General features: G+C 37.1%; 1 protein-coding gene across 1 annotated transcript in view; it reads left to right on the forward strand.

Moving 5' to 3' along the window:
• Positions 1–1,091: 1,091 nt before the first annotated feature.
• The window catches only part of pik3r3b (phosphoinositide-3-kinase, regulatory subunit 3b (gamma)), a 209,498-nt gene continuing 193,573 nt past the window's right edge, over positions 1,092–17,016 (forward strand). Inside the window, exons 1-2 of the mRNA XM_065264612.2 lie at positions 1,092–1,250; positions 1,551–2,437. Of these exons, the coding sequence (XP_065120684.2) occupies positions 2,110–2,437 (328 nt within the window). The 5' untranslated portion in view covers positions 1,092–1,250; positions 1,551–2,109. The remainder of the gene's footprint in view (positions 1,251–1,550; positions 2,438–17,016) is intronic.

A 17,016-nucleotide genomic window follows, 5' to 3' on the forward strand; every position in this document is an offset into this window, starting at 1 on the left:
GTATGCTGCTGTAGAAGAAGTTTCTACTATTTAAGCTTTTAAATGAACTGTACAATAAATAAGATCAGTGTCTGGGTAACACTTTACAATAAAGTTGTATTTGTTAAAGGGGCCATATCATGAAAATATGACTTTTTCCATGTTTAAGTGCTATAAGTTGGTCTCTGGTGCTTTTATCAAGCTAGAAAATACGAAAAAGAACAACCCAGTAACTTAGTTTTGGTAAACCATTCTCTGCAAGCATGTGAAAAAATCGGTCATTGAAATTTGGCTCTCCTTATGATGATACCCAACCATGGCACTGCCATTTAGTGCAGAGATCATCTCATTTGCATTTAAAATGACACACCAAAAAAAAAAAAATTTGCTCACACTTACAAAGTGGCAATTTAACATGCTATAATAAATGATATATATATGGTATTTTGAGCTATAACTTCTCATACGTACTCTGGGGACACCAAAGATTTATTTGACATCCTAAAAAGTCTTGTGAAATGTCCCCTTTAAAATGGATAAATGCATTAACTAACAATAAGCAATATAGTTTTTTTTAAAATGTATTCATAGTTGATGTAAGTACAAATCATTTATTTACTTATGTTAACAGATATAACGTTTGATTTTAAAAATGTATTAGTAAATGCTAAAATTAACATGAACTATGATTAATAAATGCTTTTGAAGTATTGTTCATTGGTAGTTCTTGTTAGCTAAGTAATAACATTATATCTATGAAATATTTTATTAATATTATTTTGAATGTATCAGTATTTATTTCTAATATAAAACATACAAGAACAACCGTAATAATAATAATAATTATAATTATAATAATAAACATGTTTATATTATTTTAATTTTATTTTTACAAGCAATAAAATAAAGTAATTCCGTTATTTATATTTTCATTATTTAAAAAAAAGTTTTTTTAATATTTGTGTCTCACGCCAAAATGTGTATTATAACTTAAGCAATATTTTCCCGCTACCTCATGACAGGCAAGTTCCCAACTTTATCCCACAGTGTTGTCAAAATCAGACAGCGTGGGCGTGGTCTGTGACGTCACTCGGGCAGAGTCGTACCACAGCATAGTCTGGCTGGATGTCTGACTCAGCCACGCAGGTTATTTGGGGATACTTTTAAATCGCGTATTGCATCTAATCCGACTACAAAATGCTTATTCATTCTTCATATTCTGGACTACGTGCATTTTGTATCATGGACGCTTTTGCTCGGTGCGACACGAGGTAAGTTATACGTAGTAGCAGTATCATGCGAGTTTGTGCACGCTGTACTCAACTTGGCACTGTCCCAGTCACGCGCTGTGAGCGAGACATGTTGTATTTGTCTGCGTTTGATGGAATGACATTGCTTGTGATGCCATGCAGTAAGATCTTGCACATATCTGTAATCATATCGCAGAAATATTGCAGGGGTCTTAAAATTGCAATGCAAAAGTTTCTCTTATAATGCAATGTTTGTATTGCATTTATAAACTTAAATCAAATGGTAAATTATAAAATTATTTGTCAAATTAATGCTTTCAGGTTTTAGATATTTTTCAAGAAGAAGACCAAGACGAAGAAAAGACTACAGAAACTGGCACTGCCCATGTGCCCATGTTAATGTCTTTTCAACCACACCTGCAAAAGGACTAAAAGGGCAATTCAATAAATGTTTGCTTTTTATCACTGGACTAGTGCCAAAGCTGCAGAACATCCCAACGTCCTGATTCCAGGTCTCTGTGTCCCCAAATTTGTGCTACGACTCTCATGCACCTCGCCCCTGTATTCATCCCTGGCTTTGTGGGGCTGTATGTGTGTTTCTGATCCCTGCCACAGACTGTAAGGATCGTTATCACTTCCATGGTCTGATTAGTTGGAATTTAACTTTTATTTGTGAACCGAATCTAGAACTGCGCAATAACAACATATGGTAGTGGTGGAGTTTTAACCCTCTCAAGAAACTCAAGTGAATGTCAATGGGCTCTCAGGATTTAACTCAAGGACTTTCCAACTGAGTTAGCACTCAGGATTTTATCTAAGGACTTAAATCCAGGTTAAACATCAGCATCAAAATACAGATAAAAGCTCATGTGAATAACAAATGATGAGCTCTGACAGTTTCCAGTACCGTGCACTGTTCGAGTACAATCAGGAGCGGGGTGACGATATCTCCCTTCAATCTGGAGATCTTATCACAGTCTCCAAAATGGCTCTTCTGACACCCGATTACAAGGAGGGTGATGAAAAGTGCCCAAAGGGCTGGCTACATGGCACCAATGAACGGACTAAAGAGAAGGGCAACTTTCCTGGCACCTTCGTGGAGTATGTTGGGGTCATAAGGGCGGCCCTTCCTTCAGGGAAACCTTGGCCAAGACCTGTACCCCCAACACCTGTAGGGCCTCAAATCCCAGGGGCCCCTGCATCAGAAGGTGAGTCTGGTTTGTCTGTAATTCAACAGAAAATCTCATGTACATGATTATTTTTAAATAAAATTATTTTTAAAATAGCACTTTTTGTTTTAATATATATGCAGAGTATATATGATATATTTATATGCAGAGAATACTGTCATCATTGATGGAATAAACATTACCACATCTTTTTGGCATCTGTAATGTTAGACCCTCAATCTTAAAAAGCAAGATGGTTAATTATCCTCTCCCTGCTTTTCGGTTCAGGCACCACAACCCTATAATAAAACGCTTCACTTAAATTTTAAAAACATTGTGTACACATTGTAGAGTTGCACTCCAACTAGGAACTTTACTTTTTTGCTGAATTTAGGGATTTATTATGGAGTCTTTAATTGATTAGAAATCAGTACTTTTATATACATTCAGCATCAAACACAGCACTGTATTTAAAATGTTTTTCATGTTTGCCCCTGTCTGTCTGATCATGGTGCAGTCTCCTTGGTGGGATGTTCGTATGCTAACTAGGTCAGACAGCAACTCTGGTTGTTCCAGCACCACTTCTCTTTTATAGTCTAGGGTGCTTGTCTCTTTTATGGGGGAGGTTTAGGTCGCCTTTGTGGTATTTATGTGTTTTATTCACTGTAGATCCTCGTTTAGTGCCTTGCTGAGTCCATTTTGATTCAGACAAGATGCAGAGATAGTGATAAACAGCATAGCAAAGCCATTTAAAGCGCTGGGAGAGGCAAAAACATGCAGTTCTTTTGAATAATTGATTATTTGGATGGCTGACGGTCAGCCAATCACTGACTCACCCCGTGCCAAGGGATCTTTATGAAGCAAAGACACAACACTTTTATAGATTGTAGAAATTTATGAGCCTTGCAAATTCAAAGTTTACAGGTATGGTGGGTCATTAGCCTCTTTCACACAGTAATTCTGGTAAATTACCATGAATTTACCAGAATGAATTTACCAGTAAATACAAAAATGTGCTGTTCACACATGCAGTGACATTCCGTCTTTTTACCAGTAAGACATCATTCACACATCAGTATCAAAATACCGGTAAATTCGGAGAGAAAGCGGAAGTTACCTGTGGCGCGCGGCCGGCGAGCTCCGTCCGTGTCGTATTTGTAAACGGCGGGTTATGACTTAATACCCACGGTCCGTATTTTGTTGTTTTCACATCTGTGGCAAACGGTCGCGAAGTTGCTAGTGACCAAACAACATTGCGTTAAGCGGCGTCAAACAGAACCTGCGCGTTAGCACATTAGGCTTCACAGATGGTGTGCTAAGGACGTCGGCAATTTGGCAATTAGATGGTAAGCTGTTTTAAACAACTTTGGTGAAGAAATGTGGATGTTAACTTCAGGTGTGCTCGACTTTTAAGCAACATGTGTGTGGAAACGTCCGTAAACAGTCTGCGTCACCTGTATAAAAAACTTTCTGATTGGCCCGCCCGATCTGTCAGCGCGGTCTGACGTCATCTAAATGCCGGTAATGCTATATTTTTCGTTCACACACAGCGCTTACCGGCAAATTACCGTTAATCTTACAACCTGTCTTACTGGTAAATTGGGAGCACTCATTTACCGGAAAGGTTCTGTTCACACATGACATGTTAACTGCAATTTACCAGTAAATTACCAGTAAAGACTGTATGTGTGAAAGGGACTATTGTCAGGATAAATAATTGCAGTGGGAATGCGTTAGTTATTATAGTATTTATTTACTAGGGAACTATTGCAGCTCTAGCAGTACATCCAGATGGATTGATAACATAAAACAAGAAACTGTAATATGCTATATAATTAAAGGCCAATTTTTATGTAATTATAGTGTTGTTGGCCTACTGCAGAGTCAAGAGGCGGCCACTCAAAATTATTTATGGCCCAGTATTAAATATGTTTATCTGGATATGATGCTCAATCAGTGGCTTCTGGTTTAAAACTCACACACAACCTTACTTTTCATTTAAGTTTAAATTATTTTTACATGTTCAATGCAAATTCACAGGTCGGAGCTCATCAGAACTTGAGCCTTTGTACTGTATTAAGGAAATAAAATATTGTTAAAATATTATACTACCGGTATGCATGGAAGTCAATGGATCCCAAAATTGTAACCCCATCTTTATTAGTGCGTATAGTGTTTGACCTCATCTGACCGAGTTGTCCTTGGGCTGCCATTGCGCTAGTCAAATATGCTTTTGACACATGAGGCGAACCATAGGGGTGTAACAACAATACATCGATAAGGATCGATGCCACAAATAAAATATTGATAAGAGGTACCTTTATTTTGACACTCTCTGCGTCCTCATTCCTTGGCATAAGGTCCATCTACACGTTTCTGCCAAAGCACGCATTTTGTTTACTCTCATGTGCTTAGTGTCAGCAAGTGAATGCAGTTCATCAACAAAGGGGTTGTAGCAGCGAAAATACAGCGAAAGAGGCAGAAGACGTTGTGCGTTTGTAAATATTTTGTATTTGGAAAATGGATTGGACAAACAGATTGGCAGAAACCTTTGCCAGCTGAAACTCTACACTGCAAAAAATGACTTTCTTACTTAGTATTTATTTCTTGTTTTCAGTAGAAATATTTAAAAATTCTTAAATCAAGATTATTTATTTTTTGATGAGCAAAATGACTTTAGAAAATACGTTAAGTTTTTAGACAAAAACTATACAATTTAAGTGAATTTGTGCTTGAAACAAGCTAAATTATCTGCCAATGGGAGGTATTTCTCACCCTATTGGCAGATATTTTTGACAAAAATACTAAGTAAGAAAGTCATTTTTTGCCGTGTAAAGACTTTTGCCATCATACGCTTGATTTTATGTGACTTATTCCCTAATAATTTTTTTTTCTCACCCTATTGGCAGATATTTTTGGCTTGTTTTAAGTTTAAATTTACTTGAATCGTATATTTTTTGTCTATAAACTAGACTTATTTTTTAGATATTTCTACTGAAAACAAGACAAAAATACTAAGTAAGAAAGTCATTTTTTGCAGTGTAAAGACTTTGACTTTTGCCATCATAAGCTTGATTTTATGTGACTCTTTTTTTCCCTTATTATTATTTTTTCTTTATAAAAAAAAAATCCTAGTTTGTTGTCCTAATTGGGACAAAGATTGTGCCATTTTCAAAGAGTTTAATTAAACGTTTATTTTATATATTTTGGTTGCATTTGTGAGTTATTAAAAATATAATTGCTTAACAAGGCACATAATATTAAAGTATCAAAATATTCATCAAATCGAATCGTAATGCATCAATGAAAATTTTGATGTATCGGCAAATATCACATCGCTGGCAGGATAATCGATAATGTATAACAACGTATAACAACAAACTGTCCAATTTACAGCCCTATAGCGAACCAGCCATTAAGAAAATACAATTAGATTCAAATATTGCATATGCTTGTTTACCTGTGTCCATGTGTATATATGGATCCCAAATTTTTAAGCACATTTTTATTTGTACACGATATTTGACCTCATCTGACTGAGCTGGCCTTGGGCTGTCATTGTGCTAGTCAGATATGCCTTTGACACATGAGGCAACCATAGGGGTATAACAATACATTTCTAATGATACGATCCATCGATGGCACACACAAAGTATTGATAATCGATACTGTATCGTATAACAACAAGCTGTCCGATTTACTACCCTACCGAACCAGCCAAAACCCACCTAAGATTTGCATTTTTGCTTTATGAACATGGTGGTGGAAATGAGATGAGGGCCAAAATCACAAGCAGAGAGATCTTGAGTGTTTTTCCACTGAGATGAGATCTGTACTATCAAAAATGTTTTTACCACACACTAAACAGCCCTTCAGTTTCAAGTCTGATTTTAAAGGTCTCACTGCCTCTACTGTTATTCAATCAGATTTGTTTGTACACACACAGTTCAGGTATTGTATTGTAGGGTATCTGCATTGGTTGCTCTAGTATTGATGTAAGCATCAACATGATGCTTAGGACAGAAAACCATTCATTTTTACCTCTTTTGTCTGTTGTGACATCTCATCACATTGCTGAACTCGCAAGGGCGCACGAGAGAACGTAAGATAATATTCACACATAAAGTATACCATGTCCAAAACCTCTGACTTATGCAAATGACACATAGTTTTCCATATGAAGAATGAGTGTATTTTGACATCTTCAGACAATATTGCACACATACTGTACAGTACAAAAAATTTTAGACAGTTTGTCTTGTATCATAAATTAATAATAGATATGTATAGATTTGAATTGGTTTCTATGTAGGGACGTTAATATGCGCACACACAAAACTTCTCAAACAGCATGTGAGAAGCTTATTGAGATCTCTTACGTGTCTTCTTTGAGCACAAATATTTACTTTGCCAAGGTCTAAAAGCATGTGAAAATGATAAACGTTTGTAATGATGCATCACTGCGCTGTCAGTTGTGTTTGAGCAAATTGCAAAGTTGACGTCACATCACAGGGTCTCTCTTGCTGTGTACCAGTGTTTTGAATGTAGTACCGACATAATTAGGTCTGTCCTCTAAAAAGTACCCAACCCTAAACATAATTGAAAGTAGACAAATGCCCTTAAAAAGTATACAAATTGATGGATTTCAGGGTATAAGAACAAAAATATTTTTTGTAGAGAATCACCCATGCAGTGCACCTTTAACACATGGATGTTTTTAATCCGCATCATGCAGTTTTGATCTTGTACTGACTTCAGATAACTGGAAAATAAGCAGGTCCAAGTTTCTGCATAGGAGTGGACAGGCAACTGCTTTGTGCATTAGGCTAGTTTTTTAAGGTCAGCAACCAACTTACTTTTGCTCTCTTTTTAACCTTGGCAGAGCCATCACTATTTTTTGTACCGTCTCAGAAAGCAATCCACCATGTTCCTTTAATGTACTAACGGCCGTATATCATTCCTATCTCATTCACAATTGGCTGTCAAGCGTTTGGCGGGTGAATCCTTTCTCAGAGATGCCATGTTGTGTAGCTGGTCTCTCTCTTTGTCTTTTTCTCTTCTCTGTCACTGTGAGCAGTTAATAACCTGACATGTTCAAAGGAAACATCGAGGCAAAGTTCCACTTAGTAGCTCCTCTCCTGCTTGTGAAAGTATCTGTCAAATCCAGCAGTCTTCACGTTCGCCATTATCCTTTTTATTGACTGTGGTTCTTACTCCTTTGAAGAATGATGACTCTCGTTTCTCAAAGACCCTGTGCAGTCGTACGGTTGATGAGGGACAGCCACTAATCTTACCGTGCTCTGATTAAGCACACAGTTATGTGCTAATAGATGAGTCGGAGAGCAGCCAAGTGGGGCGATGGGGTTCACAATTGTTTTTTCTTTTGCTATTTGAGACATGAGCGGCTCACGTTAGGATCAATTTTTCAGTGTCGGTCAGACGTGCAGGTTAAGCATAATGGCCATATTTGTGGCTGGACTTAATGAGGAACAGAACGAGAGTGCGATCCGCCGTAGATTATACTGAGAACATCTTGTACCAAGAAATGCATGCACCGTTTTTATATTAAAACAACCTCAGCTTTGACGCATTTTGTATGAGGGCTGTAAATCTATCAGACAGTGCTCCATATTAAATCAACAATGCGATCCACATCCTTTAGAACACAATATGGAAACTCGACTGGGTGGTATTTAACACAAAAAAGCATTTTGGCACTCTTAACTCTTTCACCGCCAGCGTTTTTAAAAAAGTTGCCAGCCAGCGCCAGCGTTTTTCATGATTTTCACCAAAGTTTAATGGCTTCCAGAAAATGTTCTTCTTTAAATATATAAACATACAATATACCAAATGAAAGAACAGACCCTCTGCTTTCAAACAAAAAAAACCGTTTCATCCTACCTTCAGTGGTTCTTTTGTAATCAGTTTTTGAATATGGGTAGGTTTCTGCAAAAACACCATATTTTGAGCAAAAAGCTGAGATAATTCCATTTTTGTGACAGACTTTTCATAGAGATCCCATTCAGAGCGATCTTTAAAACAGACACGGACATGCAGCAGCTTGCCATATGGCAATACTTCCGGGTTTAAAAAGTTGCGGAAGGGCGCCACCTGGTGGATAATAGCGGTATTGCGGAAAGACGGAAAATCTCGTCATTGGCGGGGAAGCGTTTTCACTTAATTGACGAGATATCACCATCAAAAATGAGACTAGATTAATGACGGATTGGAATTAGAAGTGCATGAAAGATGGATTAGATGAATGACGGTGTGCGAAATGACCGTGGATTACATTCAAACTTTGTCTTTTGTGAGTACTTGGACCTGAATACAACCAGAATGTGGATCGCAGCGCCCCCTAAAGCTTGGTTCAGTTTCTTCATATTTATATTATTACTTTTATTATTTGCAATTTTTCTAGTCGCACCTATAGTGATTTGTCAACCGTTTACTATGTCTGGTGCAAATAAGTGGATTTTTGAGAAGGTATTTGCCAAAAAGCTTACATGCATATAACCTTTTTATTGTCATTAAAGTGAAATGATTGATTCTAAATATTAGAGCTTGATAAAAATGCTCTTTTACATGTCAGATACACTTAGAGGGTTTTGCAACTTGTTCTCCGTCGTTAAAAAAGGCCCTTCAGATTATAAAAAGGTAAGAAAGAAGTGGTTCTTTAAAGCAACACTATGTAGTTTCCATGTAAAAATGACTTACAGCTCCCCCATGTGGTTGAAAAGCGCAACAGTGCCTGGTATCAGACACTCTTCTGCAGGCAGGGGGAGGGGCGGGGCTGTGTGCTCTACCCTCCACTGCCACTTTCAGAGTGTGCTTGTAGCAGCTAGGAGGCTGCTCAGGTTGCAGCAACAGTACAATTTGTACAGTTAAAAGTTGTTCTATCACTGAAGTAATTTTAGAGACATTATTTAAAGGTAAAAAAAACTACATAGTGTTGCTTTAAAGAAAGTGACTGAATGGTTCTTTGAGGAACCATGCATGGTTCTTCTTGAGCATCACTGTAAAGAACCTTTAAAACACCTGTATTGTGTGAGCGTATATAGAGTAAGGGGGAGTGTGCACCAAAGTGTGTAAACGTGTCTGTAAATCCCAGGTGGAGGCCGACTCTGGCCGCTTGCCAGCATTTTTTCAGCTAAACGCTTTGGTTGTTGTAATACTTCTGCTTTGTTTATCAGTTGGTTGTTTTGATATTTGTCGCACTCCTCCTTTACTGTGATTGGACAGCCGAGTGAAAAGTGAGCTGAACGTTTCACCCAATGTTTAAAATTTTTTCCACTTCGGGCGCTTATTAAAAACAATTGAAGTGTGCACGGCCTTTAGTACACTATTTTTTATACATTCTTAGTTTTGAAAATTTATTTTAAAAAATTTCACATTTTCTAGGTTGATAGAAGTCCTGGGGACCCAATCATAGCACTTAAACATGGAAAAAGTCAGATTTTCATGCCATGGCCCCTAAATATTTAGAATCTCACTGGCTATAATGGTTGTACCCTCAAAATGATTTACTATTATTGTGAAAATACTCTGAATTTATATTTATGAAAAAATTGAATTTCAGCCTTTTAATTTTAAAGACATATTGAATTTCGCCAACAAAGATGTAGTTTCACCTAGGCCTACCTGAGACACTGTCAGAAAACATTTGTCAAAATATGTACCCAAATTCTAACTGGGGCAGTACCCTATAAAACGGTCCTTTTTTAAAAGGGTACTGTCCCAGTTACAGTTGGGGTACATATTTTGACCATTTTTTCTGACAGCGTATGGGTTTCAAGTGTTGCCTGTGTATTCCTCAAAGAAACATTTTTTTTTCACTTGTTGGTGTAGATGCTGTTTGTCTACTGCTCTGCTTAAAACCCCTGTTTAAGTTTCAATGTTACAGGCTTCATTTACGGCTTTTGGCTTTTACGGTTCTGCTTAAAATTTGCCTGTGTGTTAGTTCTTCATGCTCCCATGTGACAGGGAGGTTCAGACACAGCCAGTACTCTGGCAGAACACTCGCTGGCTTCCACATTCAGCAAATGTGTGGTGGAGCAATTTCAAACGCGTAACCTTTTCAAAATCCGATTAGGACTTAGTAATTTTATAGCGCCATGTCGGATTTCCTAATCGAATGGCCCTGCGCAACCCAGGTGGATTTGACCAATCAGCAGCGGCCACAATTCAATAGCACAATAAAACTGAAAGACAGCTTTGAAAATAAGCTGCAGTGTGATGCTGCTGCGGATAATAACTCGGGTTCCTATTCCGAAAATTATGTCTCACTGCAGGTGAGGGTTTTATATTCCTACATAACAAAAGGCTGTTAACTCTTAAGTCGGTAATAGCTGTGCTTGTGTTAAGAAATGCGGAAAATCCATGCGGTAGATGTTAGCAAGGATTTTGTGATTATTTCCCCATGGAAAGTACAATTTTATTGTTTTAAACAGAACGAGCCAGTGTTTTGAATGCCAATTACATCGTAGAATAGCGGGGAATTGATGGCTTGGCCTATACAAGACAAATGATAGAACCATTGCTATTCATGAACAATAGCAAGCATTGTGGTGAATGGTAATTCATATGGTGAAAAGTGAAAAGGAATTTCAATGTCTAAAGACAGTTCATGTGGAAACGTATTGTAATTTTATAGACTATTTTGCTGTTTGAGTAAATGCAGAATGCTACAGTATAAGGTTGTGGAAATTTTTTGTTCAAAGGGTCTCGGCCTCCAGGAAACTAGTGACCCTTGAACTCAGATCTGCTTGACTAAAATCACACATTGCTTTTATGTTAAGTAAATCTAGTATCTAATATGTATTGAAGCTTGCATTATGGCTTTTGTCCTTAAAATTATTAAAATAGTTATGTTTTATTATGTGCCACATGAATACAGTATATGACCCTGGACCACCTCTAGGGGTGTGCCATATCATACCGTTCACGATTATACCAATATAATTTTTTACCTGATAAAAAATGTCATATCATGATATCAATGACATAGCGACGATACAACTATATGAAAATTTGGAATTTGACGATGCACAAAATTTTTATATTAAGAAAATTGTCTATAATGTTGTCTAAATAAAGCTTTATAGTAGCAACTACATATGCATATATATATATATATATTTATACATATGGTATGTATATATATGTACATACCATAGGAAATGTACAAAATATCTTCCTGGAACATGATCTTTATATGGCAAGCACTGTTTTATTCGTACATATTTTGCAGGCATCATGTAGCTGTTTAGCATTAGAGCATTTTGTCCCATGGTGCATTTCTAAACAGACGTTTGAAAGATTTCACTTTAAACATGGCAACGGGCTGGTTCAGACATTATAAATCATGAACCCTGACAGTCCATCGCTGCAGTCTCACTCAACAGCATACCAAGAGGACAAAAAGCCTCATTCTCTGTCCCTGTTGTTTTCCATAAAGCTCAGGGGTGATAATAAACACAGCTTTCACTTGGGGCAAAGTTGCGCCATAAATCTGTTTCTATCCTTATTTCTAGACTGTGGCTCAGGATTGGACTGTGGTTTTTGAAATCAGAGAGAGAGAGAAGTGCAAACCAGCTAAAACTGCTCCTCAGTATTACACTTTCTCCAGCTATTTATGAGAGCCTATAAAGACTCATACCTTTTATGTGCTTATTTTATGTCCCCTTCATCTCTGCATTTTAAATGTGGCCCGAAAGGCTCTCGATAAATGTGTCGCAGTGTAATTCAACCAATGCAATACCCAAAGATATAAAATGCAGCAGAATAAAATGATTGGTGTTCAGGGTTTCCCTCAGAAAATGTGTTGGTTAAGGTGGTAGGGTTGTGCAGGTGGGCGGGCCGGGGGCGTGGCAATCAAAGGGGTGGGGTGTACGCGTCATAGGAAAATATTTTTATTTAAAACACTCAAATAAAACTCAATTTTGAAGAAACTTTGACAGAAAATTAACACATACTAGATTATTAATGAATTAAATGTTTAATCAACAGGCTAGTTATCCTCCAGACATTGATGGACCATGTCTTTCTCTCATTTCGGCATTGTGGCGCGTGCCCGCTCGCAGTGTGAAGCGCGTCCACGCTATTCTCCAAGATGCACTTGACGGCCTTTTGTGCAGCAAATGTTTTTTTTGGATGACCTTGTTAAGGTGGGAGGGTATACCAGCTTAGGTGGGCCGCCCGAACTGAAAAGTGCTGCGGGAAACCCTGGGTGGGCTTCTTTTTTTTAAACAAGCATTTGTAAGAATTCACTCTGTTTACGCGTATTGTATACTTTATATTTATTTAATCACATTTGTATATTCTGCAGTTGAAAGATGTACAGTTGACGCTGTTCAAAAGTGAACAACACATTTCCTCCTGTATATGTGCTTAAAAGCAGTACACTTTTTAAATAAAGGTACAAAAGTTTAACTTTTTGTCACTGGGACGGTACATTTTAAAAAGGTCCTGATATGGGTATGTACCTTTGAGGTACCAGGATGTACTTTAGAGGTAGCATCATGTATTCATGAATATCAGTCATGTGACCTGTTACGTCATTCCAGTTGCCTGCCACCATCTTGAGTACCTACCGAGTATCAGTAGGCTACTGACAAGCATTGGCTAGCTTGCTACAATTTACGGATTTCTTATCTTTTACTGCCTACGATTTTTACGGATACAGGAAATGGCTACGAAAGACAATATTTCGCACCTCGACTGTCATGAAAAGAAACGCTACTTTAAAAAAATATCTTGTTAGGGTGTGATGCCTACTCGATCCCTGATGTGTTCTTCCAGCCGCTGTCCGCTGCTACCGAACTACCACTATTTTTACAACACTAAGAAGGCACGACACAACATGAAACTTTGTTCAAAGTATTACCTGGATCTCTACACGTGAACGTGAGCATTGAGAACATTGTTTGTGTACAAAGAGTTTACTAAAAAGAAAAGTTTTAAACACCTGACTTTGGCTGTTATGGTGTCCGCTCGTCATCTTTGCCAGATGTAAAGAATCGATTTCCGAATGCGAATGAATGAATCTCATATAAGGCTCATTTTTCAACTAGAAGGTGAATATTGTTTTTTTACTTGCAACAAAACAACTAATTATCCATGCATTTATATGGAACTATGCTTTAGGAGCTATCCATCTTTACTCTCCTCCCTCCTTACGTCACATTTGGAGATTGATACAATGACTGGGACAATGGCAGCGAGTCAGTTGTTCAAAACCTTCTTTTTAGTAAACTCTGTGTACACAAACAATGTTCTCAAGGCTCGAGTTCACGTGTAGAGACACAGGTGATACTTCGAGCAAAGTATCATGTTGTGTCGAGCCTTCTTAGTGTTGTAAAAATAGCGATTTTGATACTCACAACATATTCAAGGCATAGCTTCTAGTTCTTTTGCGACCACTTCAGGGACTCAAAATGGCGGAAGACAAGTTTAAGATGTGAGTGACGTCAGCTGATATTCTTGAATAGACATCCACAACCATGTTTTTTTGTTATGGATTGCTCAGTTGGTAAACATTGCATTTGCAGGGTGTGGTTCAAATGGGTGTGATTCCCAGGGAAAACACATACTGTCAAAATGCATATACTCTACTAAAATCCACTTTAAGTGTTATCTAGCACCTAGATAGAACCATAAATGGTGCTATATCATGACTATAGCTCCACTTATGGTTCTACACAGCACCACTTTTTGTGCTATTTAGCATCATTTTTGTAGAGTGTACATTGTAAGTCACTTAAAAGCATCTGCCAAATGCCTAAAAGGTAATGTAAATGTAATATCTAGACATATAGCACTTCAGTGGAGTATCCTTCAGCATTTCCTTTAGCATTGATGTGCTGCAAATTCGATTAGGTGTTGACATGCCTGGATGGCAAAGCTTGCTTTTGGAAATGAAGTACAAGAATTCACTGGATACAGATCTGTTTAGAGCTGTATTTTTATCAGTGTCCTGCACTTTAAAAAGTGAAAAGTTGGATCAAATTTCAATTGGTAACACAGAAAATAAACTTTTTCAAACTTTGACAAAACGTAATTGAGGTATTTTTTAAGCTGATCCAACTTTTCACTTTTTACATGGTTTATCTTGGTTTAAGTGATCGTGTCCTTAAGCTTTTACTGCTGTCCATATGTCCATATGTCTTGCATTGAATGCTCTTATTGAGTTGACCCAAAATAAGAAGCAGCAAATGCCCAGTATGCCAACTGTCAGTCGAGGGCAGGAGACTAGAGCCCCTGTTTGGCTTTATAGCAAGAGGTTTGAATGTGTTTAGGGTGGCACGTGTATGCTCGAGGTGTGTTTTTTTATTTACTTATTGATTAAATGAGGGAAGTTTACAAGATACTGCCAAATGTACCAGCACTATACATTTGAATTGCATATAACATGGTTAGCTGCATTGGAACTGAATTGTTACATATGATATTACAAATTAGTTTGGACACCTTTTGGAGCACCTGCCTTCATTCAGCCAGGAAGAACAAATAACATCTATGAAGGACATCAGAATGGCAAGTGGTGTGTTTTTTTACTCTAAGAGATGAAAGTCAGTTTATTCTTTTCATCCTTATCGTGTGTGTGTTACTTTTTATTATATGGGGCCGTTGAATGGTTTATTCTGATTGGTTGAGAAATGTTCCATGGGTGTTCATAATTTTTCTGTAAACTGCACACCTAACTTGTCAAATGTCAGACTGGCAGGCACCAGAGCAATATGAATTATTTGAATTATTTCAAAGGACTGGATATTACTTTCGTTCCACATACCACATTGGGTGTGCATTATTTTCTTATAATTCAATGGCCCATCGTCAAATATTCCTTACATATACAAACTTAACACAAAGAGAAGAGGAATTTCCAGGGAAAGAATGACGAAACAGAATTGTAGTTGACAGCGAATTTATGTTGTCGTTTTTTTATTCAATGTGTTTTAGTTAATGTGTAATATTTGTCTATTTATATATTGTATAAATATATATGAAATATGTTCTTGATGTAACTTGATAAATCACAGGAGCTGTGAGTCCACTTTAGTTTTTTCCTGAGGAATAAAATACAGGAATTAAGTCAGGTAGATGTCTTGCAAACCCATCAAAAGTTTTTTCAACAAGCTCCTACTTTGCCAGTGAGTGCAGTCTGCCAACCCTCTCTCAAGTTAAATAGCTACTCTCCATCCCTCACCTTCTGTTGTCTTTCATCTTCACTGGCAACTTGCAGAGTCTCTGAAGGAGGCGGCACTCCAAGGAAATTAATGATGCATTGGTAAATATGACCCAGGGATCCATGTTGACACAGGTGGTACTGTTTTACCTTGGCCTCATCTTCAATTTGCTCTTCTTTTACTAGTAGCGAGTTTGTTTAAAGTCTTCCCATCTGTCCTGACCTACACAACCTGCAAAATGTTTATACTGGCACATAGAAAAAAGCCTGACTTATTGCAAGGTAGTAGATTCACAGCTTTCAGTTCCATACTCGCCAAAACATAGAAGGTATTTTATTTGCTCAAACAACACCATGTTGACCTGCATTAGACTTTTTTAAACAAAACTGTTTGCCAAGGCAGCTTAGGTTAAGCTGCAATAAAGATCGACCCAATTTCTTTTTGACCACCGAGATTTTAGAAACTGAGACAGTCGTTCTCTGTTTGATGGTTTTCATTAAGTGGTACAGCGGAGCGGGCCATTTATGAATTAAATTAAAGGTAGTTAGATAGATAGTAATTTTGGTCAATATTTACTCATTCTTGTGTTGTTTTAAACCTGTATAAGTTTCTTTATTCTGTTAAACACAGAAGATGATATTTTGATAAATTAGGGTACATTGTAAAAATTCCTTTTTACACATACATTTTTACATTAAATCAACTTAAATTTACAATTAATTTCAACTTTATTGACTAGTGAGTAGTTGCAATAAATTATAGAAATAACTTAAGCTTATTGAACTTTATTTCTACAATTTATAGCAACTCTTCACTACTTGAAAGTTTAAATGAATTTTTAATTAAAGTTGATTAAACTTAAAAATTTAAGTGCACCAACATCTTGGCAGTACACTGTAAACACAGTTGATGATATATTTCGTAGTATTTGTTTATTCTACTATGAAAGTCAATGGATACAGTGGTCACCATCATTTATCAAATGATCCATTTAAAACTGATTAGATGAGCTGCATTTAAAGCAACTGTTAACTCTTTTACCGCCAGCGTTTAAAAAAAAAAGTTGCCAGCCAGGGCCAGCGTTTTTCATGATTTTCATCAAAGTTTAATGCCTTCCAGAAAATGTTCTTCTTTAAATATATAAACATTCAATATACCAAATGAAAGAACAGACCCTCTGCTTTCAAAAAAAAAAAAACTTTCATCCTACCTTCAGTGGTTCTTTTGTAATCAGCTTTTGAATATGGGTAGGTTTCTGCAAAAACACCACATTTTGAGCAAAAAGCAGAGATAATTCAATTTTTGTGACGGACGTTTCATAGAGATCCCATTCAGAGCGATCTTTAAAACATACACGGACATGCAGCCGCTTGCCATAGGGCAATACTTCCGGGTTTAAAAAGTTGCGGAAAGACGGAAAATCTCGTCATT

The sequence above is a fragment of the Paramisgurnus dabryanus genome, chromosome 7, assembly GCF_030506205.2.
Source record: "Paramisgurnus dabryanus chromosome 7, PD_genome_1.1, whole genome shotgun sequence".
In the NCBI taxonomy this organism is placed as follows: domain Eukaryota; kingdom Metazoa; phylum Chordata; class Actinopteri; order Cypriniformes; family Cobitidae; genus Paramisgurnus; species Paramisgurnus dabryanus.